Source organism: Pseudoliparis swirei, chromosome 10 (genome assembly GCF_029220125.1).
Source record: "Pseudoliparis swirei isolate HS2019 ecotype Mariana Trench chromosome 10, NWPU_hadal_v1, whole genome shotgun sequence".
NCBI lineage: Eukaryota > Metazoa > Chordata > Actinopteri > Perciformes > Liparidae > Pseudoliparis > Pseudoliparis swirei.
Window position 1 is genome coordinate 17,977,375 of NC_079397.1, and position 25,313 is coordinate 18,002,687.

At 46.7% G+C, this 25,313-nt stretch overlaps 1 protein-coding gene across 1 annotated transcript; it reads right to left on the minus strand.

Moving 5' to 3' along the window:
* Positions 1-17,308: 17,308 nt before the first annotated feature.
* On the minus strand, positions 17,309-25,219 carry atp23 (ATP23 metallopeptidase and ATP synthase assembly factor homolog). Its single transcript, XM_056424669.1, has 6 exons — positions 24,894-25,219; positions 24,483-24,528; positions 23,322-23,403; positions 23,021-23,158; positions 21,760-21,843; positions 17,309-17,897 (listed from the first exon to the last, which is right to left on the minus strand). The coding sequence occupies exons 1-6, from the start codon at positions 25,033-25,035 to the stop codon at positions 17,694-17,696; spliced, it is 696 nt and encodes a 231-aa protein (XP_056280644.1). The 5' UTR covers positions 25,036-25,219; the 3' UTR covers positions 17,309-17,693.
* Positions 25,220-25,313: the final 94 nt, after the last annotated feature.

The following is a 25,313-nucleotide window of genomic DNA, read 5'->3' on the forward strand; positions in this document are numbered from 1 at the left end:
CTTGTGTGTCTGTGGTCGGCAATAACCCCCCCGCCAGCAAAAGATACGAGCATAATGGAGGAGACGGAGACCGGGCTGTGAATCACAGCCTGCGAGGCGTTGGAGGAAGACGCCGTGTCTCTCATCTCAAATGTTCAACCGAGTACTTCTGAAGGTTTTACACTGAGAGGAGGGAAAGACAATTAAGAAAAGTTAAACGACTCGGTTGAAGTCTGTGTTCTCCTTCCTGCAGGTTACATCGGCCTGTAGAGACGGATCTGAGGGGTGGCATTACAGGTCTATAGAGCCGACGTGCATTAAAACTACAGAAACCAACGCATCGCTGCTGCTGACAGATGGGAGGATCAAACCGCTCCGGGATCTGTGGTGTGACGCTACGCTAACCATGCTAACAGGCTCATTTCGTCTCACTGCCGCTGGGTGCTGGGCAGTTAGTGAGTGGGCTTGTTGGGGAGAAAAAAGAAACAAAAAAATCGGAGGATTTCCAAACCAAAGATGATCAAATCCTCCGTCGAGCGGAGAGGAACTGCACATGTGGTGGTAATCCTCAATGGGTTCAACGTTCTGTGGCTGCGACACTCGTTTGATCCTTTGTTAGTTTACCAAAAATATTGGTGCAGCTTTAAAAGTCTTTGTTGTCTTCTAGGCAACTGGACGTTTCCCCGGTCGGCGACACAGTCGGGTTAGTTCTGCATTTCCAGGCAGCTTTTGAGATTTGGGGTATTTTGCGATGTGTGTTTGATGGGTGGGTGTGAGGCCTTGTGGGGATGAGGGTGAGAGATTTATGAGCAAAGACACTGACGACGATACCGCCAGAGGCCGAGATGTTTCCCTGCACCTGGGACACTTTGGCCATTTTTAGTTTTACATGTACAGCTTTAATCTCTCAAATCCGTATTCTCAGGCATGCACACGAAGTAAGCAACATGTAGCTAACCCCACTCTGGCTTCAGGGTCAAACACCTCGGACGTCATCCCAAACAAATTGCCAATAAGGACACATTGGTTGTCTGTCTTCACTGGAACACTGTGGATGTGTCCAGGCCGGTGGAGGGTTGACCCCAAGGGATGTGGTGTTTTACGAGCCACAGGGGGAGAACAATGAGGAAAGGTGACCTTGTGAGTTTGGTGTGAACTCCAGGTGGTTTCTACTCATCCTGTCAACTGTCTGCTGCCTCTTTGCATTCCTCAACGCAGTCCAAACACATGCACCGGAACTCGAATCCACATCATGCGATTTGCATGTGGGCTCTTGCTCTTCCCATTGATTGAGAGTTTCCTGTTCCGGTTTGACGATCTTTGACGTGTTTCAGACTCGTGGCCTCTATCTCTCTGTCAGGAGGCGTTACACACTTCTGATAATGGGCTAAACAAAATGAACTGAATTGAGTTGAACATTCTGGCAGCAGCTGGTGGAAGCTGGATATTAACGGTTTCACACCACTGTGTTGATCCTGCAGAGCAAACGGAGAGCAGGTCGAGACGGAGTGGCCGATAAATGTCAGCGGCAGCATTTGCAACAGGAGAATAAATCAGTGAATAAAAAGTATGAAAGTGAGTCCATTATGATGCACATACACATTAGAAAAGGTGCCTTTCACAACTGCCAGATGAATTTAAAGACCAGTCTAAATAAGGCTACGAGACATCAGTCTCTACATGACCTTTGACCTCCTGGAGAATCAACCCTTCAGACGCTCCTGGGTCAAGCACACACTGAGTGTGCTTGACCCCAGACTGAGCCAAGAGACCCCCCTACACACACACACACACACACAACAAAACCTCTTAACACCTCTGGTGTGTTTTATTTTAATATTGCTAAATTATAAATCCCAATTAGCAAATGTGTTGTTGAGCTTTCAACTGTTACACTTTTTTTTTATGTCAAAATGGGGAGAAATTAAATCTTTAAAACATTTTGTCAAACATAAAAACTGATGCAAAGTCTTTGCTGGACCCTTAAAGTGCATTTACTGTGTTTTATTATTAAGACCCGGCGCGATATTTGAACACTTAATGTGAAATTGTCGTGTCTTGTTCGTGGGGGTGAAGAGGATTGTGGTATTTTTTTCGAGTCCGACCAAACTTTTCAAAAGGCGCGAGCGACGCTCGTCCCGAGGAATGATGGGAAAAGCCTCGCGCTGACAACGAGCAAACAAACACCCGAGGTTTATCATCTCAGCCGAGCCTGCTGTCGACAGCTCGAACAAATGAAAGCAGAGGATGGAATGAGGACGGATGGGGGGGGGGGAGCCTCTTTCTTTAAAAAGCAGACATATCTCCCACCTTTTGTTGGAGCTGAGAGCTCTTTGTAGATCTAATCTGGTCACAGGGTGTGAGTGTTTTCACAAGTTAACCTCGCCACTATTTGTAGAGACCAAGAGACCAAATGGTGTGTGAGAAACCCTCTGAGTGGCGTCTCACCAGGGAACTCTTCACCTTGCACCATCACCAGCCCAACATCTCAATTGGATTTATTTTTTCTTCGATAGCTTCTCAGGGAATGAATGTTTGGGCCGCCACAGTTTACACGTTGGCTGGAATCGGAGCGATTAACTCGTACTTTCTTCACGTGTGTCATTAATGAGTCCAACATGCGATCCATTCAGTCTGGGCTTCTTTCTTCTTCCCCCTCATGTGGAACCAACTCAAACAACACGTCCAGACAAATAGGAAACCAGGACAAACAAAAAGGCTTTTTGTGTTTCGGCCACATGAAAGCCAGAGCTCCTCCGTCAGGAAGACGAGGACCGAACGCGTCTCCGTCTCCGGCCTTTTGACCATCACACCGCCGAGCCCCGCCCCCCACGCCGAGCCCCGCCCCCCGCGGCGAGCCCTGAGCGTGTTCTGGCAGGCGGCGCTGTGCAAACACGAGCCGCCTTCTAGAGCAACTGAGCTGTCGAAGAGTTATTGTTTGGTTAAGGTTTCAGAGAGAAATGACGACATCAGGAGGCGGCGTAGCAGCTCATCTTATATGTTTGTAGTTTTGTAAAATGTTAAATATTATATATTATATCGGTGGAGGCTTCAAATAAGCCTTTTTGTCTCTTTCTGCACTGAGATATTCATAAAGCTCTGTTGTGATTTTTGTTTTATTGTTTGAATTGTGCAAAATAAAATAATAATATATAATAATAATCGTAGAGGAATATCGTAAAGGCTCAACAGCGTTTACACATTTTAAATGAGAACGTCCCACCGTACTGACGGGGGGGGGGTCAGAGATGATGAATTTACATCTCTGAGCTCCTCTCTCCTTATGGATGCTTAGGATACACTGAGCTCCTCTCTCCTCTCTCCTGATAGACGTTTAGGATACACTGAGCTCCTCTCTCCTTATGGACGTTTAGGATACACTGAGCTCCTCTTTCCTCTCCTCTCTCCTTATGGACGTTTAGGATACACTGAGCTCCTCTCTCCTCTCCTCTCTCCTTATTGATGTTTAGGATACACTGAGCTCCTCTCCTCTCTCCTTATGGACGTTTAGGATACACTGAGCTCCTCTCTCCTCTCTCCTTATGGACGTTTAGGATACACTGAGCTCCTCTCCTCTCCTCTCTCCTTATGGATGTTTAGGATACACTGAGCCCTCTCTCTCTCCTCTCTCCTTATGGACGCTTAGGATACACTGAGCTCCTCTCCTCTCCTCTCTCCTTATGGATGTTTAGGATACACTGAGCACCTCTCTCCTCTCCTCTCTCCTAATGGACGTTTAGGATACACTGAGCTCATCTCTCCTCTCTCCTTAAGGACGTTTAGGATACACTGAGCTCCTCTCTCCTCTCTCCTTATGGACGTTTAGGATACACTGAGCTCCTCTCTCCTCTCTCCTTAAGGACGTTTAGGATACACTGAGCTCCTCACTCCTCTCTCCTTATGGATGCTTAGGATACACTGAGCTCCTCTCTCCTTATGGACGTTTAGGATACACTGAGCTCCTCTCTCCTCTCTCCTTATGGATGCTTAGGATACACTGAGCTCCTCTCTCTCCTTATGGACGCTTAGGATACACTGAGCTCCTCTCTCCTCTCCTCTCTCCTTATGGACGTTTAGGATACACTGAGCTCCTCTCTCCTCTCTCCTTAAGGACGTTTAGGATACACTGAGCTCCTCTCTCCTCTCTCCTTATGGATGCTTAGGATACACTGAGCTCCTCTCCTCTCTCCTTATGGACGTTAGGATACACTGAGCTCCTCTCTCTCCTTATGGATGCTTAGGATACACTGAGCTCCTCTCTCCTCTCTCCTTATGGACGCTTAGGATACACTGAGCTCCTCTCTCCTCTCTCCTTATGGATGCTTAGGATACACTGAGCTCCTCTTTCCTCTCTCCTTATGGACGTTTAGGATACACTGAGCTCCTCTCTCCTCTCTCCTTAAGGACGTTTAGGATACACTGAGCTCCTCTCTCCTCTCTCCTTATGGACGCTTAGGATACACTGAGCTCCTCTCTCCTCTCTCCTTATGGACGCTTAGGATACACTGAGCTCCTCTCCTCTCTCCTTATGGACGCTTAGGATACACTGAGCTCCTCTCTCCTCTCTCCTTATGGATGCTTAGGATACACTGAGCTCCTCTCTCCTCTCTCCTTATGGACGCTAGGATACACTGAGCTCCTCTCCTCTCTCCTTATGGACGCTGAGGATACACTGAGCTCCTCCTCTCTCTCTCCTTATGGACGCTTAGGATACACTGAGCTCCTCTCTCCTTATGGACGCTTAGGATACACTGAGCACCTCTCCTCTCCTCTCTCCTTATGGACGCTTAGGATACACTGAGCTCCTCTCTCCTCTCCTCTCTCCTTATGGACGCTTAGGATACACTGAGCTCCTCTCTCTCTCTCCTTATGGACGCTTAGGATACACTGAGCTCCTCTCTCCTCTCCTCTCTCCTTATGGACGCTTAGGATACACTGAGCTCCTCTCTCTCGCTGTCACTTAAATCTTTCTGCGATGTGAGCGTCCGTCCCTTCTGACATCGTTAAATGTTAATGGTCTTCATGGCTTTGACACATCATGCTCATATGTTATGATGCAGGCCCCTGGCTTATTGTCTTTGGGCCCTCACCCACCACTGAGCCTCGCCATGCTGCATGGGACATGTTTCTGGTCGGTGACTCATGCTGAACCACGTGAAACCGCAGCTCTGTGCCCTGGTGTCGGTCTGCCAGGAGGCCCCCGGGCCCGTCGAGCATGCCTTACACCACGTTTCCATGCTCGCTCAGCGAGGAGACTCACAAACAGCTGTGTTTTCCATCAGAAGTGGTTTCTGGAGATTTGTGGGGGTTTTTCTTCTTCTTCTGCTACCCCTGTCTTCATGAGGGTGTGTGTGTGTGTGTGGGGGGGGGGGGGGTCTAAGGGATTGGGAGGCGGGGTTTACAGATAAAAGTGAGATGTGCTTTGCGCCCGGCGGTACGCTCCCTGCACACGTTTATTAGCAACAGAGTCTTGACTCATGCAGACAAGGAGATTTACGGCCTGTGGAGGAACTTTAAAAAAGGTCGCCGTGGCCTGTGGGGAAAACTCAATCACAGTGTTTTCTCAACTAATGAACTGTGGGATGAGCCACTTAAACGTACATTTAGAATAAATAGTTCTAGTGATAAATGTGTCGTCTTCTTCTAACAATTCTATTCAGTCTTTAAACGCGTGCACTTTGTGGACTTAACGGAGGCTTTCAAATGAAAACACGTCATGGATTCGACCGCCGCGTGTCCGTATTCACTCGTTCACACGAGTGAGAATAAGTATAGGGTTTTTATTTGTGTTCACATTATGATACCATTCCTGAGGTTTATCTTTGAGGTTAATACGTGGAATGGGGGTGTGGTGTCTCGTTTTACCCACAGGGCTGAAGCAGGAAGCAGCCTCAGAGCGCCCTCTAGTGGTTACACAGTCACATGCAGTTTGGAGATGAAGCTGATAGTTTGGCATTTATACTCAGGACAATTTACACGTGGGAAAGATATATTGTGACAGATATACAGATATTTTATTTATTTGTATTATTAGATGTGTATTAATCCGTATAATATTAAATGTTATAATAACGTGACACAATGCACAACAGAAACACACTTTGTGCAGCAGACTGATGATCATATATGTTCATATATGATCATATATGTTCATATATGATCATATATGTTTGCATCGGCGAAGAGGAAGATCTGAAAATTCAATTCAGTTTATTTTATATAGCCTAATATCCGAATTACAAATTCTCCTCAGAGTGCTTTACAATCTGTACACATAGACATCACTGACCTTTGACCTTTGACCTCTCACATTGGATCAAAAACAACTCCCAAGAAATACAAAAATACTTTTACAGGGAAAAAAGTGAAGAACCTTTCAGGAGAGAACAGAGGAGGATCAATAGATGTCATGTGACCAGGTGAACAATAGATGTCATGTGACCAGATGAACAATAGATGTCATGTGACCAGATGAACAATAGATGTCATGTGACCAGATGAACAATAGATGTCATGTGACCAGATAAACAATATATGTCATGTGACCAGATGAACAATAGATGTCATGTGACCAGATGAACAATAGATGTCATGTGACCAGATGAACAATAGATGTCATGTGACCAGATGATCAATAGATGTCATGTGACCAGGTGAACAATAGATGTCATGTGACCAGATGAACAATAGATGTCATGTGACCAGATGAACACTAGATGTCATGTGGCCAGATGAACAATAGATGTCATGTGACCAGATAAACAATAGATGTCATGTGACCAGATGAACAATAGATGTCATGTGGCCAGATGAACAATAGATGTCATGTGACCAGATGAACAATAGATGTCATGTGACCAGATGAACAATAGATGTCATGTGACCAGATGAACAATAGATGTCATGTGACCTGATGAACAATAGATGTCATGTGACCAGATGAACAATAGATGTCATGTGACTAGATGAACAATAGATGTCATGTGACCAGGTGAACAATAGATGTCATGTGACCAGATGAACAATAGATGTCATGTGACCTGATGAACAATAGATGTCATGTGACCAGATGAACAATAGATGTCATGTGACTAGATGAACAATAGATGGCATGTGACCTGATGAACAATAGATGTCATGTGACCAGATGAACAATAGATGTCATGTGACCAGATGAACAATAGATGTCATGTGACCAGATGAACAATAGATGTCATGTGACAGATGAACAATAGATGTCATGTGACTAGATGAACAATAGATGTCATGTGACCAGATGAACAATAGATGTCATGTGACCAGATGAACAATAGATGTCATGTGACCAGATGAACAATAGATGTGACCAGATCAAGTTTCAAGTTTCAAGTTTTTATTGTCACATCCCCTTTTATACAAGTATAATCGGTTCGTGAAATTCTTAAAGCAAAACACCCGACAGCAGTAGCAGACTAAAAAAAGAATAAGAATGAGAATAAACTATACAATATCCACACAAAAAAAGAAGAAAGTATTAACAATATATATATAAAACAATGTAATAAAATATACACTTTTTTTGAGACTATATATATATATATGTATATACATACAATATATATATACAATATATATATATAAACAATGTAATAAAATATACACCATGGCCATAGATATTCACAGAATATGTTCTGGTGTAGTGTTAATGAGGTCTCAGTCCTTGTTCAGCAGCCTGATGGCCTGACTGAAGAAGCTGTCCTCAGTCTGTTTGTGTGGCACTGATACTGACTAAATTGTCGCGGTAGAAGAACAGCTTGGTAGGCCTGACTGAAAGCTTTCCTCAGTTCGTTTTGTGCGGCACTTGATACCGCGTATCGCGCCTGCCTGACCAAGGGTGAACAGCTTGTGGCCGGGTGGTTATTGTCTTTCAGCATCCGCTTGGCCCTGGCCACGCACCGCTTGTGTATATGTCCAGGATGGAGGAAGCTCACCTCCAACGATGTACGACGCCGACACCCTCCTCTGTAGTGCCCTACGCTCCAGGGCGGTGGCAGTTCCCTCCATCAGACGGTGATGCAACCTGTCAGAACACTCGATGGTACTGGTGTAGAATGTTCTGAGGATGCGGGGGCATGTTGAATTTCCTCAGTCGCCTAAGGAAATACAGGCGTTGTTGGGCTTTTTTCACCACGTGAGTGGTGTGCGTGGTCCATGAGGTCCTCGGAGATGTGCACGCCGAGAACTTGAAGCTGCTGACCCTCTACTGCAACTCCGTCTATGGAGATGGGGTGTGCTCTCCTCTCCGCTCCTGTAGTCCACGATCAGCTCCTTGGTCTTCTTGACGTTGAGGACGAGGCTGTTCTCCTGGCACCACTGTACCAGTGATCCAACCTCCTCCCTGTAGGCTGTCTCGTCGTTCCGTGGGTGATCAGCCCCAACACTGTTGTGTCGTTCGTCAGCAAACTTGATGATGACTTGGAGCTGTGCATGGCCGTGCAGTCGTGGGTGTACAGGGAGTAGAGGAGAGGGCTCACACGATCCCTGAGGAGGGCCTGTTGAGGGTCAGCGTGAGAGGAGAGGCTCCACGCGCATCCCTGAGAGGGCTCCTGGTGGTACTGCCCATCCTCACCACCTGGCGGCCCGACAGGAAGTCCAGTATCCAGCTGCACATGGTAGAGTGCAGGCCTAGACCTCTGAGCTTGGTGTCGAGCTTGCGGGGGAAAATAGTGTTGAACGCTGAGCTGTAGTCCACAACCAGCATTCGCACAACACAGTTCCTCTCCCCAGGTGGGAAAGGGCGGTGTGAAGTGCCATGGCAATTGCGTCGTCGGTGGATCTGTTTTGACGATATGCAAATTGCCATGGGTCCAGATGAACAATAGATGTGACCAGATGAACAATAGATGTCATGTGACCAGAATGAATCATCACAGAGTAACAACACGTTCACTGACTATATTAAATAGAGTCTCCGCAGGTCGACTGCTTTTGTAAATTAGTAAACAACTTTCTTCTTTAAGTCTCCAAAGTCACCAAAGGTCACCGGGGGATCGATGTGTTGTTCTCCGACTCGACTAAGTGAGATAACTAGAGTGTGTTCAGGTTCTACTCTCTGAGTTTACTCTTTAATTAAAGCGCCGGCTCGGCCCCGTGGCGGATCAATAGCGCCGCGCGCGACGTTAAGAGCGGGATGGCGGCTAATCCCTCCGTCTAATGAGTGTGTTGTGCGGCGAGGAGCCGGGGTCACCGCCGCCCTCGCCCTCGCCGCAGGTGAACTCGCCGTGAGGATAATTAGACGGTTTGCGGCGAGAGGTCGAGATGAATGAGATGTGGCGGGTCAGAGCCGCTGACCTGTCCCATCAACCGTGTGCTGCTCGTGCGCCATGTGACCTTTGTTTATAATTGAGTCTGTTTATTCCTTGGACCAAAAATGCACTCAACTAAAAGTCAAAGAAACTGGTTTTGACCAAAGAAAATGAAACGTAGATGCAATTGTCATTTAAATACAATTATACACTAAAACACACTTTAATACACTGTAATACACGTAATTATTCACCTTAAATACACTAAAACATACTTAAATACATGTAACTATTCACCTTAAATACACTTGTCACTTTAAACTGACTTACACTTGTTACATTTCTGTAACTTGCCTGTCTGTGCACTTTATCACATACTTAATATTTTAATAATATTAATATTTGTATATATTAATTATATAAATATTTTTATATGTTAATATTTATATTTGTATATATTAATAATATTTATATTTGTAATTATCGTGTTTATTGTTTATTGTCTTTGTCTATTGTTGCACCACCCTTTTCGACTCAACCCACATGTAAATATTCACGGCAATAAAAAGGTTCTGGTTCTGAATGTTGCCGGGTCGGTGCTGTTAAAGGACACCGGGCGGTTTAAGGAATCGAACCCTTCATCTTCCGGTATTTCTACTCTGCTGTCCCGATTCCGTTCTCCCGCGTCAGACGGGTAAATGTCGGCCCCGTGGCGCCGACCCTCCTCCCACGGGCCGATCCCTCCGGTTCTGGCTGTTCGGGTTCAGAACTCAACCGTGACAAAGCCGCCGGATTGGAGGACATTTGTCTGGACTCGCGGCGCGGGAGACGGGGACGAGAGATCAAAGCAAATCAGCTCACACCTCGACACCTCGGGCGGATCTTCACCGCTCCACCAACGGGACGTCCCACCGGCCGCCCGGCCCGGAGAACGGACCGGCGGAGGGCGCCGTGATCCTCCGACGCCCTTGGAGTTTTCAAATGACGCAGATCGCTTTGCCCGGCGTCCACGCCACTCCTCGAGCCTCTTGGGCCAGCAAACATTTTCCATAAAGTTTCCGATAAAGTTTCGATAAAGGTTACGGTTTTGGATCAGATCCAGAAACATGTCCAAGCCCTTTTCTTAAAGCTTTAATATGAACTTATGTTATTAAATATATTTATTATAGTGCTGTGAAAAATAACGCGTTAACTCAGTTAATTAAATTACAGGTTTAACTAGTTGTTGTTTTTTAACGCATTTAACGCATGCGCAGAATGAGCTTCAATCCGTCTGTTGTTGGTCGTCTCTCCAGCAGCATGTCATTCTGTCTCTAGTGTCGCGTTAACACGACTCCGATCTCCGTCTCGCTCGCCGCAGAGCTCCGACGCCGGCGTGTGCGCGCACATCGGGACGAAAAAAAGTCACTTGCACCCCCCCCCCCCCCCTCAGTGTGTGTTACCTCAGTGTTACCTCCACATCACCGAGGATCTGACATGGTCAACGAACACAGACACTCTGGTGAGAAAGGCAAGGCAGCGCCTCTACCACCTCAGGCAGCTGAGGAAATTTAAAGTTTCCCAGAGGATCCTTCAGTCCTTCTACTCTGGAGCTGTAGAGAGCGTCCTGACAGGAAGCATCACAGCCTGGTTTGGCAACTGCTCCGCTCAGGACAGGAAGGCTCTGCAGAGAGTAGTGCGTTCGGCTGAGCGCACTATTGGAACTACACTCCCCACCCTGCAGGACTTGTACACCAGGAGGTGCAGAACCAGAGCCGGCAGGATCATGAAGGATCCTCACCACCCCAACAACAGACTGTTTCAGCTGCTGCGGTCAGGCAGGCGCCTCCGTAGTCACGCTGCAAGAACAGAGAGACTGAGACGGAGTTTCTTTCCTCAGGCCATCAGGATTGTGAACTCTGACCTCACCAGGACCCCCACATAGACCCACACAACTGCCCCTCTTAGGCACACACACACACACACACACACACACTTACTGTAAATATTGTGTTGTTTTTTATTGTAAATAGTGTGTACTTGTTGCCCTTGCACATTCCTGCTGAGCATTGCCACTTTCATTTCACTGCACACCCTGTGTGTGTATGTGACAAATAAAACATCTTGAATCTTGAATCTTGAATCTTGTGTTACCTCAGTGTGTGTTACCTCAGTGTGTTACCTCAGTGTGTTACCTCAGTGTGTTACCTCAGTGTGTGTTACCTCAGGTGTTGGTAGTGCAGACTGTAGTTAGTTTTGCACATGTGACTCCAGTTGTGCCCTCTGTCGTTTAGCAATCGAAAAAAACTGTAAATAACAATACTCAAAGGATTTTTGAATGGATGCCCTTTTCAAATATATATACATATATAGGTATATATATGTTTATATACTGTATCTATATGTATATATATATACATATATATGTATATATATGTAATTATGTATATATATACTGTATATATACATATATGTATATATATATGTGTGTATATATATTTTTATATATATATGTATGTATATATATATTTATATATAATATAAATCTCCCGTACCCCCCGGAGTGCCTTCACTGGGCTAAGAGATCAGTTAATGCAGGTTCAAGCCATCCAGAGGGAATGTTTGTATATTGAAGTAGTTTTCATCTGAGCCGGCTCATGACCTGTGGGAGCAAAGTGACTCACGGTTCACACAGATTCACTCCAACACAAGGTTCACACAGGACTGGTGGTTTCTCAAACTCATGACCTCTGTTTTTCCTCCGTTCAGGCATCTCTGGTCTCCCAAAGCTCACTGCACTTTATTCTCTTCCTCTCCGTCGTATTTGTTTTATTTTTTTGCTCCGCGTCCGTTTCTCTTCGACTCCCTTGTGTCTGTGACCGTGGTTCTGTTGTGTCCTTTCCCGTCCTGACAGACATTCCTCAGCCTTCCAGGCTGCAGAGTTTTATTAAATTCTACTTCTAAACGACTTGTCAAGGTCAGCAGAGCTGCTGTTTCATTAATGAGGCCGCGCCTTCAGGGAGAGCTCGGAAAAAAGAAAAGCAGCCCTGCTTTTACCCCAGGACGTCGTCCGGCGGTTGTTCTGTGAATCACGTCGGCCTAATTAATATCATGCATATCATTAGCAGAATGGAGATTCAAATGCCAGCATGCGTTAATTACTGTGGTGGAAGTCATCTGCATATATCTGCAGTGAAAGGTACCGTCTGCCACTCCATCACTTCCCATCTGGAGAAGTTTTACAGACAGAGGAGAAAACAAACATATAACTGCAAATATCGCAGCTTCGTGGTGTGATCGTGATTCAGTCGATTAAAATGAACTTCACCTGATTGGCCGACGTGTGTTTCAGAGACTTTATGAACATTTATGTGTTTTCTGCTGTTTGACTGACCAGCAAAACCTGAACTCAACTCTCACAGGATGTTTAGCGGTATACAGAAGCTCCAGTGTGTGTGTGTGTGTGTGTGTGTGTGTGTGTGTGTGTGTGTGTGTGTCTCAGGGAAGATTTCCTGATGTAATCTCCCATCCTTTCATTCCTAATAAACCTCATTCAGTGTGTCACCCGCAAATCCCTCGACTTACTGTTGTTATGAAGACAACGTGGGAAAAGAGCACTCGACTAACTCACTCACCTTTAATGTAGATCAACACAGAGATGATGAGAATATAACATTTCATTATAGTCGCTGTTCTGGCATTAAGAATTCAATTTAAGTTAAAATAGTTCAGTTTAGTTTATTTTGTAGAGCCCAATAAACATCCATAAGAGAGAGGAGAGGAGAGAGGAGCTCAGTGTATCCTAAACGTCCATAAGGAGAGAGGAGAGAGGAGCTCAGTGTATCCTAAACGTCCATAAGGAGAGAGGAGAGGAGAGAGGAGCTCAGTGTATCCTAAGCGTCCATAAGGAGAGAGAGGAGAGAGGAGCTCAGTGTATCCTAAACGTCCATAAGGAGAGAGGAGAGGAGAGAGGAGCTCAGTGTATCCTAAACGTCCATAAGGAGAGAGGAGAGAGGAGCTCAGTGTATCCTAAACGTCCATAAGGAGAGAGGAGAGAGGAGCTCAACAAGGGTTAAGGAGAGAGGAGAGTCGATGCAGGTCAGAGATGACATCATTTTGAGAACACAAGTTGTGTTTAAACGACACAAAATTCAACAATCACAAAGAAGATGTGTGGCCCCTGTGCCGGCCCCCGTGTCTCATCACTAATCATGTCCTGAGGTGAGTGATTGCCGGATGCAGCACACCTGGTCTGAGAGCAGGAGGGCGTAAAGGCCTCGATCCACACGGTGCATGGCGCGTTGTTCTCCTCACAGGTGGAGTGGTGGTGCTGGTCGTGGGACTTTGCTGCTGGTTCCTTTGCTGTTGGTTTCCTTTGGTTTGGCTGACAACACTTACACTCCATTACACACACATGCATATGGACACTACTGATGTACTGACTGCCACTCTTCACTACGTTGTGTTCCGTTGTTCTGTTAAATAAACACTTTTTCCTTAATTTAATGCTGTGTCCGCGCCATATTTGCCATACCCTAAGAGCCGGGTTGTGACACCACTTTAAGCAGCTCCTTGATTAATCCTCAACTCGCACACATAATTAATCCCCCCCCCCCTGCTGGGGAAGTTAATTGTCACATTGGAAGCTTTTCGCCTCCAGAGGATTTGCGCTGTGAATTATAACGATTCAAATTTAGGATATTGCTTCACATCCCATAATCCTTCACTCTTATCTACTATGCTAATTTGATATATTTGTATAAATAAGTGAGAATTCCCTCTTGATGAACACGATGAAGAGCCTCCTCTGTGACCCCATACAGTCAGGGGAACATGTGTATATATTACTGTGTGTCAATGACACGTCTTCTTGATTCTGTTCTGGTCATGTTCTGCTTCTGAAGGTGTCTCCTCACACACGCTGCCTCCAGGTGGACCGCCTCCTGTCCTCAATCAGCCGGGTCAGATTGTTCTCCTCGGGCTAAAGAACCGCCGACTGGACTCAATGTGTCCCCTTTATAAGAGCGTTCCCCCAGAGAACGACCACTTTACACAAAGGATGCCCTGTGTGTGTCTGTGTGTCTGTGTCTGTGTGTGTCTGTGTGTCTGTGTGTGTGTGTGTGTGTGTGTGTGTGTGTGTCTGTGTGTGTGTGTGTGTGTGTGTGTGTCTGTGTGTCTGTGTGTGTGTGTCTGTGTGTGTGTGTGTGTGTCTGTGTGTCTGTGTGTGTGTGTGTGTGTGTGTGTGTCTGTGTGTGTCTGTGTGTCTGTGTGTGTGTCTGTGTGTGTGTGTGTGTGTGTGTCTGTGTGTGTCTGTGTGTGTGTGTCTGTCTGTGTGTGTCTGTGTCTGTGTGTGTCTGTGTCTGTGTGTGTCTGTGTGTGTGTGTGTGTGTGTGTGTGTGTGTCTGTGTGTGTGTGTGTGTGTGTGTCTGTGTGTCTGTGTGTGTGTGTGTGTGTGTGTGTCTTTTCCCCTGAAGCTCATAACGTACTTTTCATTTCATTCTGAAAGACATGGAACATTCTCGGCCTTCCTGATGATAACAAAGGCACGCGGCCTGAAACACGACCTCTCTGCACAGCTAAATAATTGAGCTCCTCTCAGTATAAGCTCCGCCCCCGTTGAAGAGCAGACACCTTAAAACTTCACAAAGGCGAGCGGGTGTCCTGGCGCTCCATCGCCTCCCCGCGCCGCAACTAAATCTGGCATTATTGTAATTAATGAGACGAGTTCATTAGTGCTCTCGGGTTAATGTGTTGTCCTGCGGCAGCTCGGTGAGCCGGAGCGTCCTAATGAGATCCCGGCGGGCGCCGCCCGCGTCAAGAGACGGAGTCATGAAGGCGACTTCATGACCGACCCGACGTTCACCTGGAAATTAATTCAATTATATGTGTCCATGAAACAATAACCGCTCCTTCTTGTTTGGATCGGAGGTCCTGATGAGGGGAGGATCAGCGGCACCGACTGCCACCCAGAGGACGGAGACGGTACTGCAGGCGTGACGGAGGGAACCGTAAAGCGCTCCTCGACCCGGATGTGACCTCCATCCACACGAATTAATGACATCATATGACCGTCATGTGTCTGTTCCTCAACTTGCTGTTTCCTACATCTGGATTAATTGCAGCTAGACAGGTGGAGACCAAAATAGAGCTTTTATATTGCCTGAAACACGACTTCCAACGAACGCTAAGTTTAGTTTACGCGAATGTTGGTGTGTACTAATGTTGGTGTATACTAATACTAGTTTATGCTAATGTTAGTGTATACTAATCTTAGTTCATGGTAATGTTAGTTTATGCTAATGTTATGCTAATGCTGGTCCAAGCTGTTGTAATGCAGGCTAATAGGAAACGTTGTGCCAACATTTGATCATATGTATTTTAAATTTGTCTCCCAAATGTTACTCTACTTTACTCTCCATCAAGCCAGCCGCCGTGTTCTACTGCAGCCCAGAAGGGTCAAACCGCACACGGCGTATTGTCGACTGTCGTTCTCCTCGCTTGGCTTGAAGCTTCAGTTGCGATCGACACGTTGGACGCCAACGCTTCCTGGAACTACGTTGAAAATATTTACGAGATTTAAATGTGAGTTTGCTGCGAGAGCTTGGTCTGCAGACTTTGGCATTCCTCAAATCCTGAACTCGGTACAAGAGCATGAAATAAGACAATTAAATGTCATTTATCTAATTGTATTAAATGTGTTTAGCAGCTGGCATTTTGATAATTCCAGCAGTTATTCTTTTGTTTTCTATGATTTATTTATTTAGCCAACTCCGGTGTACGGCCGCGTGAATCCCAACATCATTCCCTTAGTTTCCTTGTGTTTGTCTCACATTAATCCCACTGCCTCCAGGCTGTTTTATTCATTTTCTCTGTTAAACTTCTAAAATTAACTTTATGAAATTACCCTTAATCCTCGTTGCTCGTCATCCCTCCCGCTCGGCTCGTCCTCGGAGCCCACGCTCATCTCGTTTTTGTCGTGTTGAGATAAGTGTCAAACACAACGCTCCAAAAGCAGAATCACAAGTGTCTTTGTGTTTCTGATGCAGAGGCTGTTGTCTTTGAGATGAAGAGGAGAGGAGGAGAGGAGAGGAGGGGAGGAGGGGAGGAGGATTATGATGCTAATTCCCTCCTAACTGGTCCCCTCATTAATCCCTGTGGAGGGACACGAGGTTTGTTAAATGTTAACGCCTGATAAAGTTGTCAGCCGTGACATTCTACAGTTGAAACGTGTTGTGGAAGAACTTTTCTCTCTTTACTTGTATAACTTGCCTCGCATGTTAATTTGAAGAACTCCCTCTTGGGATTTAGCCGTAAAAAGTGAGTTATAAATCGTTAATGCGCGTTTTGGAAAGTCACAAAAACAGGAATCAAACTTTAATTCAAACACTCGTCGATACGGTTTAATTTAAGCAGAGTCAGCTGTATTTACAAGAAATGAGTGGAGGTCAATGTGGCAACAAGATGAAGAGCAGACAGAGTCATCCTCAGAGGACGCTCACACCCGATATCGATGGAGACAAATCAAATCCGGTATTCCTTTAAAAAGCTCCCATTGGTCAAATAAAAACAAAATGGCAAATAAGTCAAGATGACCTCATCGAAATAATCCACTTCCACACAGAAATCACTCTGACAATCACGAAAATAATTATAATCACAAACGAAGGAGAACATGAAACGTGCTGCAGCTCGTTCCTCTGTGTCCCAACGACGAATCACGATCTGAATCACGATCTGAGTCACGATCTGAATCACGATCTGAATCACGATCTGAATCACGATCTGAGTCACGATCTGAATCACGATCTGAATCACGATCTGAATCACGATCTGAGTCACGATCTGAGTCACGATCTGAATCACGATCTGAATCACGATCTGAGTCACGATCTGAATCACGATCTGAATCACGATCTGAGTCACGATCTGAATCACGATCTGAGTCACGATCTGAATCACGATCTGAATCACGATCTGAATCACGATCTGAGTCACGATCTGAGTCACGATCTGAATCACGATCTGAGTCACGATCTGAATCACGATCTGAATCACGATCTGAGTCACGATCTGAATCACGATCTGAATCAATATCTGAATCACGATCTGAATCACGATCTGAGTCACGATCTGAGTCACGATCTGAGTCACGATCTGAGTCACGATCTGAATCACGATCTGAGTCACGATCTGAATCACGATCTGAGTCACGATCTGAATCACGATCTGAATCACGATCTGAATCACGATCTGAGTCACGAACTGTATCACGATCTGACTCACGATCTGAGTCACGATCTGAGTCACGATCTGAATCGTGATCTGATCGTGATCTGAATCCCTTCTGAGGGGTGTGATGCTTGTTGAGTCAGTCGGAGCTCCTCTTGTGACCCGGGCCCCCGATGGCGCCCGGCGCAGCACCCATGGGAGTTGAACGAGAAGACGTCGGCACTAGAGGTTGGCGTAATATCGATCTCTGTTCTCGTAAGCTCTGTTGGCGAACCTGGCGTCCCTCTTGTCGTGCGGGATCCGTCCGAAAGGCGCGTGGTCGTTGAAACACGTGTCGAACACCTCGTCCACGATTCTCTCCGCCTCCTCCGGGCTGCTCTTCCTCACGGCGAGGATGGAGCGGACGGCGCGGCCTCGGACGCACGCCTGAGCAAAGGGAAAGCACCGGCGTGAGGTTACAGTGGTTCTCAAACTGTGGGGCATGGCCCTCTAGTGGGGCGCCAAGGCATTACAGGTGGGGCGCGGCCCTCTAGTGGGGCAACAAGGCATTACAGGTGGGGCGCGGCCCTCTAGTGGGGCGCCAAGGCATTACAGGTGGGGCGTGGCCCTCTAGTGGGGCGCCAAGGCATTACAGGTGGGGCGTGGCCCTCTAGTGGGGCACCAAGGCATTACAGGTGGGGCGCGGCCCTCTAGTGGGGCAACAAGGCATTACAGGTGGGGCGCGGCCCTCTAGTGGGGCGCCAAGGCATTACAGGTGGGGCGCGGCCCTCTAGTGGGGCGCCAAGGCATTACAGGTGGGGCGGCCCTCTAGTGGGGCAACAAGGCATTACAGGTGGGGCGTGGCCCTCTAGTGGGGCGCCAAGGCATTACAGGTGGGGCGTGGCCCTCTAGTGGGGCAACAAGGCATTACAGGTGGGGCGCGGCCCTCTAGTGGGGCAACAAGGCATTACAGGTGGGGCGGGGCCCTCTAGTGGGGCAACAAGGCATTACAGGTGGGGCGCGGCCCTCTAGTGGGGCAACAAGGCATTACAGGTGGGGCGCGGCCCTCTAGTGGGGCACCAAGGCATTACAGGTGGGGCGGCCCTCTAGTGGGGCAACAAGGCATTACAGGTGGGGCGCGGCCCTCTAGTGGGGCGCCAAGGCATTACAGGTGGGCGCGGCCCTCTAGTGGGGCGCCAAGGCATTACAGGTGGGGCGCGGCCCTCTAGTGGGGCACCAAGGCATTACAGGTGGGGCGCGGCCCTCTAGTGGGGCACCAAGGCATTACAGGTGGGCGTGGCCCTCTAGTGGGGCACCAAGGCATTACAGGGGGGCGTGGCCCTCTAGTGGGGCACCAAGGCATTACAGGGGGGCGTGGCCCTCTAGTGGGGCACCAAGGCATTACAGGTGGGGCGGCCCTCTAGTGGGGCAACAAGGCATTACAGGTGGGGCGTGGCCCTCTAGTGGGGCAACAAGGCATTACAGGTGGGGCGCGGCCCTCTAGTGGGGCAACAAGGCATTACAGGTGGGGCGTGGCCCTCTAGTGGGGCGCCAAGGCATTACAGGTGGGACGCGGCCCTCTAGTGGGGCAACAAGGCATTACAGGTGGGGCGTGGCCCTCTAGTGGGGCAACAAGGCATTACAGGTGGGGCGTGGCCCTCTAGTGGGGCAACAAGGCATTACAGGTGGGACGCGGCCCTCTAGTGGGGCAACAAGGCATTACAGGTGGGACGCGGCCCTCTAGTGGGGCAACAAGGCATTACAGGTGGGGCGCGGCCCTCTAGTGGGGCACCAAGGCATTACAGGTGGGGGGTGACCCTCTAGTGGGGCACCAAGGCATTACAGGGGGGCGTGGCCCTCTAGTGGGGCACCAAGGCATTACAGGTGGGGCGTGGCCCTCTAGTGGGGCACCAAGGCATTACAGGTGGGACACGGCCCTCTAGTGGGGCACCAAGGCATTACAGGTGGGGCGCGGCCCTCTAGTGGGGCGCCAAGGCATTACAGGTGGGGCGTGGCCCTCTAGTGGGGCGCCAAGGCATTACAGGTGGGGCGCGGCCCTCTAGTGGGGCGCCAAGGCATTACAGGTGGGACGCGGCCCTCTAGTGGGGCAACAAGGCATTACAGGTGGGGCGCGGCCCTCTAGTGGGGCAACAAGGCATTACAGGTGGGGCGGCCCTCTAGTGGGGCACCAAGGCATTACAGGTGGGGCGTGGCCCTCTAGTGGGGAGCCAAGGCATTACAGGTGGGGCGTGGCCCTCTAGTGGGGCACCAAGGCATTACAGGTGGGGCGCGGCCCTCTAGTGGGGCAACAAGGCATTACAGGTGGGGCGTGGCCCTCTAGTGGGGCGCCAAGGCATTACAGGTGGAACACGGCCCTCTAGTGGGGCGCCAAGGCATTACAGGTGGGGCGCGGCCCTCTAGTGGGGCGCCAAGGCATTACAGGTGGGGCGCGGCCCTCTAGTGGGGCAACAAGGCATTACAGGTGGGGCGCGGCCCTCTAGTGGGGCACCAAGACATTACAGGTGGGCGTGGCCTCTGGTGGGGCACCAAGGCATTACAGGTGGGCGTGGCCCTCTGGTGGGGCCAAGGCATTACAGGTGGGCGGCCTCTAGTGGGCACCAAGGCATTACAGGTGGGCGGCCTCTAGTGGGCCAACATGGCATTTCAGGTGGGCCCCGGCCCGCTAGTGGGGCAACCAGCCATTACAGGTGGGCGCGCCCTCTAGTGGGGCCAAGGCATTACAGGTGGGGCGGCCCTCTAGTGGGGCAACAAGGCATTACAGGTGGGCGGCCCTCTGGTGGGGCACAAGGCATTACAGGTGGCGTGGCCCTCTGGTGGGGCAACAAGGCATTACAGGTGGGCGCGGCCCTCTGGTGGGCGCCAAGGCATTACAGGTGGGCGTGGCCTCTAGTGGGGCAACAAGGCATTACAGGGGGGCGTGGCCCTCTAGTGGGGCACCAAGGCATTACAGGTGGGCGTGGCCTCTAGTGGGGCAACAAGGCATTACAGGTGGGACGCGGCCCTCTAGTGGGGCAACAAGGCATTACAGGTGGGGCGTGGCCCTCTAGTGGGGCAACAAGGCATTACAGGTGGGGCGTGGCCCTCTAGTGGGGCAACAAGGCATTACAGGTGGGGCGCGGCCCTCTAGTGGGGCGCCAAGGCATTACAGGTGGGGCGCGGCCCTCTAGTGGGGCAACAAGGCATTACAGGTGGGCGCGGCCCTCTAGTGGTGGGATGCGAGGGGAAATGCTGATTTTTTATTTCAAGACCTTTATTGAGAACTTCACATATTACAAAGTACACAGATTTTAAAACTAAGTCATTAATAAATAAAGAGTGCCTGTACTGTAGTGTAAATGTTTACTTTACGGCGTTAACAGCATGCTCTCTATTGCCAAATATTTGAACTTGTTTAGTTTTTGTTATATATACAGGACTGTCTCAGAAAATTAGAATATTGTGATGAAGTTCTTTATTTTCTGCAATGCAATAAAAAAAACAAAAATGTCATGCATTCTGGATTCATTACAAATCAACTGAAATATTGCAAGCCTTTTATTCTTTTAATATTGCTGATTATGGCTTACAGCTTAAGAAAACTCAAATATCCTATCTCTAAATATTAGAATATCATGAAAAAGTATACTAGTAGGGTATTAAACAAATCACTTGAATTGTCTAATTAACTCGAAACACCTGCAAGGGTTTCCTGAGCCTTGACAAACACTCAGCTGTTATAAATCTTTTTTTTTACTTGGTCTGAGGAAATATTAAAATTTTATGAGATAGGATTTTAGAGTTTTCTTAAGCTGTAAGCCATAATCAGCAATATTAAAAGAATAAAAGGCTTGCAATATTTCAGTTGATTTGTAATGAATCCAGAATGCATGACATTTTTGTTTTTTTAATTGCATTACAGAAAATAAAGAACTTTATCACAATATTCTAATTTTCTGAGACAGTCCTGTATATATTCAGTGTAAAACAGGTTAATTGCAGTCAAAAATAAGCTATTTGTTGCCAAATAGTCGTTTTTTGCACAGATAGAACTGTATTTGTAATAAAGTGATTAAAGGCGTATTAGTTGTTTGTCTGACAGAGCAATCTGGTTTAAGTGAAAGTGATCACAAAATAGTTAGTCACAAAAAGCAATTTCAATAAAAATTCAGCATGGACCATTTTCTTATAGTTTTATGGCGCGGTGGGGCGTGAACATCCTGGAGCGCCACAGAACACCCTGAGGACCACTGGGTCACCGACTCAGCCTGATGGCTGCCGAGAGAAGTCACATGACTCCGGGTGCCGCTACCTGCTGATGCTCCTTCAAGCCAAAGTTGAACCTGGAGACCTCGGCGTGGAAGGTGCAGTCTCCACTGAGGTTAGCCGCCCGAATCTGAAAGGATGACACAAAAACAATGTCTTCTTTTTTCCATTCCTGAAATGTTATTTTCTAACTCACAACAAAACATGAGAATATGAGATGAGGATGAACGGCCTTTAGCACAACCTCCCAAGCCTCCACGGGATTTCAAAGGATCTTTGAGGAAGTTAATGTCCGGTGAGGCTGATATATCAATCAATCAATCAAATACACACGAGAGCAACGTGTATCACTCCGCTGCTGGAAATAGTCCCTAACGAATGCAGTGTTTACTCCATGCTGAGGGACCTTTTGTCAGCGTCGTAAACACAGCTGGGCAAAGGTCAAACGGCCCCTAAGAAATATAATGTTGGCCCTGATGTCACTTGAGGGGCAAGAAAATAACCCATAAATATGATGATTTAATAGCGTAGTAGCTTTGTTCTGTGTTGTGTCCTATCTGTACTTCCTCTACTAGGTACACACAAAAAATCAATAAATCTAATTTTGAATTATATAAAAACAAAGAAATAAGTTATTATTGTTAATAGTTGTTTAAAAAATGTAATAATAAATAACCACAAAGAAATAAGAATAAAATTGAATCTGATTCATGTTTGATGTTTGTTTATTATTAAAAATAATCTAAGAAAACACTTTAAATCTGTAGACTAATGCCTTAGTCTTATTATTGTCTAATAATCTTATTATTGTCTAAGTCTTATTATTGTCTCAGTCATATTGATATTTTTATGACAGTTGCTCATATCCTGTAAGTCTAAATAAGTATATTTATTATTTTTGAACAAAAGTTAAATGATATTTCACAAATTTCAAAAAGTGCCCCAATTTTTTTTAAATATTTTTTTTAGACCCGATTATAAACATGTGCATTACATAACGTGTTATTTATTGACATAATAAATTGATTAATGCGACACGAGCTTTGAGGTCTTCCGTGCGCTTCGGGAACATTTCGATGTCACTGATTGGCTACAGGCTCTGACTCGCTCATCGGCGACAACACAACGCCAACGGCGACGACCGTGAGACCCGGACACAACGGAATCATCCGGTAGCCAAAGTGTACGCTGCGTATATGAGAGGTCAAAGGTCAGGGATGTCGTAGGTGAACAGATATAAACCCTCTGATATTGGGCGATACAGAATAAACTGAAGTGAATATACATTCGTGTCGATTGGCGCTCACCTCAGAACAGGCCAGGTGCTTGAGGTTGTTGAACCAGTCCACGTGGGCGCGGCAGTGGTCAAAGGCGTGAATGAGCTCGTGAGTGACCACGCGGTTCATGTGGGACTGCTGGTGGATGTTGTTCTGGCACAAAACAATCTGCACAACAAACAAACAAACAAAGCTTGTGATTGATGAGCGGCCACAGTCCTGTTGAGGCATTACAGGAGGGAGGCGGCCCTCTAGTGGGGCGATATAGGTGAGGTGCGAGGGGAAATGCAGATTGTTGTTACATCGACTGATGAGCGAGATCTCTTCTTACTTGAGAGGAGTTTGCGTCGAAGCCCCCGCTGACCGTCCCGTCGCAGTCTTCACAGGAGAAATGTCGATCTTTTAACACTTTGCTGCGTTGAGGAGAAAGAGAAGTCATCGGGATCCGTTTCCCTTTGTGTAACAGTTAGAGTTGTAAAGTACAATATTAACTAGTATTTACATGTGTGTGCACAGCGTAGGAAACACAGCAGGGCAAAGGGTAGAACTGCCCCTGAGGAATCTAATGTTGCCCCTGATGTCACTAGAGAGGCAACACATGCCCCATAATGTCCTCTAATAATTTAGATAATTTAATAAATACATTAAGTTGTTGTTCTTTGTTGTGTGTGTCGTATCTGTACTAGGTAGTTACACCAAAACAATTCTAAAAATTATATTTTTAAATATATATATATATTTTTTAAAGAAGTTATAATTGTTAATAGTTGTTTAAAACATTTAATAACAATAAATAACCACAAAGAAATAAGAAAACAATTCAATATATATGTAAGATTTATTTTTTCTATTTATTTTTTGTTCAAAATATCTAAGAAAACACTTTAAATCTGTAAACTATTGCCTAATAGTCTTATTATTGCCTAATAGTCTAATTATTGTCTAATAGTCCTATTATTGTCTCATAGTCTTATTGTCTAATTATTGCCATTTTTATGACAAGTGCTCATATCCTGTAAGCCTAAATATTACGTATAATTATTATTTTTGAACAAAGGTTAAATATTATTTCACAAGTTTAAAAAAGTGGCCCCAATCTCTTTTTTAAATATCCCTGGAGTTCAGTCGGTGGGGGGGAAATTGCCCCCTAAAATAATATGTAAATGTCTCCCCTGTGTGTGTGTGTGTGTGTGTGTGTGTGTGTGTGTGTGTGTGTGTGTGTGTGTGTGTGTGTGTGTGTGTGTGTGTGTGTGTGTGTGTGTGCGTGCGTCTGTAGTAGATGCTCTAAACACAAATAATGGACCGGCACGTTCTTATTATTATTAGTTAATTATTATAATAATGAATATTACTTTTTTTTAAACAACTGTGTATTGTTATTTTTAAGTAGATAGTAATAGCAGTAGTATCATTTACTAAACGATATGGTGAACTATTGACAGGACCACAGTGGAACATAACACACTTATTAATGTGTTTAAATGATACGCACCACCCTGAGCTGCTCATGGCACTGAGGAGCAGCTTGGCGTACGGACCTGGAACAGAAGACACAAACAGTTGGAGCTGAACGTAAAGCCTCCATGCAACACTCTTAATCTGACACGGTACCGGTGTTCCGGTTGAAGAGGCGACCGTGTTAACTGAAGACTTTGAACCAACGCCTCCGCTGTTGCCGTAGTTACAGACAGCTGTGGAACATTGGAATATAACACATACCGCTAGTTGCCTTCGTGAACATCACATTGTTTGATTTGTAAAGTAAATATTATTAAGTATATGGGAGCGGTTGACACTTCGGCATTCGCGAAAACAGCTATACGTGAAAAGTCTCCAGTTAACAGGGTGGCCTGTTAAACCGTAACACCCCATCACATTCCCTCAAGAGGGCTCACAAACTCACTCGTTTCCGTCGCTAGATGCAACATGACCTGACACTTGTGGTTGAAAGTGAAGAGGCTCTGCGTGAGCCACCCCTTGTGGCTCGTGTTCCTCCCCGGGAATAGATCGTACCCATAGTCCCGCTCTTGTTTCGGCTGCTCCATTGTGCGCAACGCCGTCAGCTACCTGGGAGCGTTGGCATCGGTTTAGCTAGCTACCACCAGCGAGCCGACGAGGGAGGTCATCGCTGTTTGTGTGGGTCACGTGGTCCCAAAAGGTCAAATGGTACATTCCTTGTAATCTTTATTTGTAATTTTCTTCATACGATAAAAAAGAGTCAGGAAATATAATTCACTTTAATGTATCATAAGTAGGTTGAAATAAAAAAATAAAATCCCCACCAAAACATTTTTGAGAGATAGCTCGATAGTATAGATCATCT

What these genes read in the sequence shown, in the direction of transcription:
- atp23 (XM_056424669.1), bottom strand. Translation starts at nt 25,035, where the DNA reads ATGGAGCAGCCGAAACAAGAGCGGGACTATGGGTACGATCTATTCCCG. An exon ending in AGCACCTGGCCTGTTCTGAG is followed by an intron (nt 21,844 to 23,020) that starts GTGAGCGCCAAT and finishes TCATCCTTTCAG; the next exon opens with ATTCGGGCGGCTAACCTCAG. An exon ending in GCTTGAAGGAGCATCAGCAG is followed by an intron (nt 17,898 to 21,759) that starts GTAGCGGCACCC and finishes CCCTTTGCTCAG; the next exon opens with GCGTGCGTCCGAGGCCGCGC.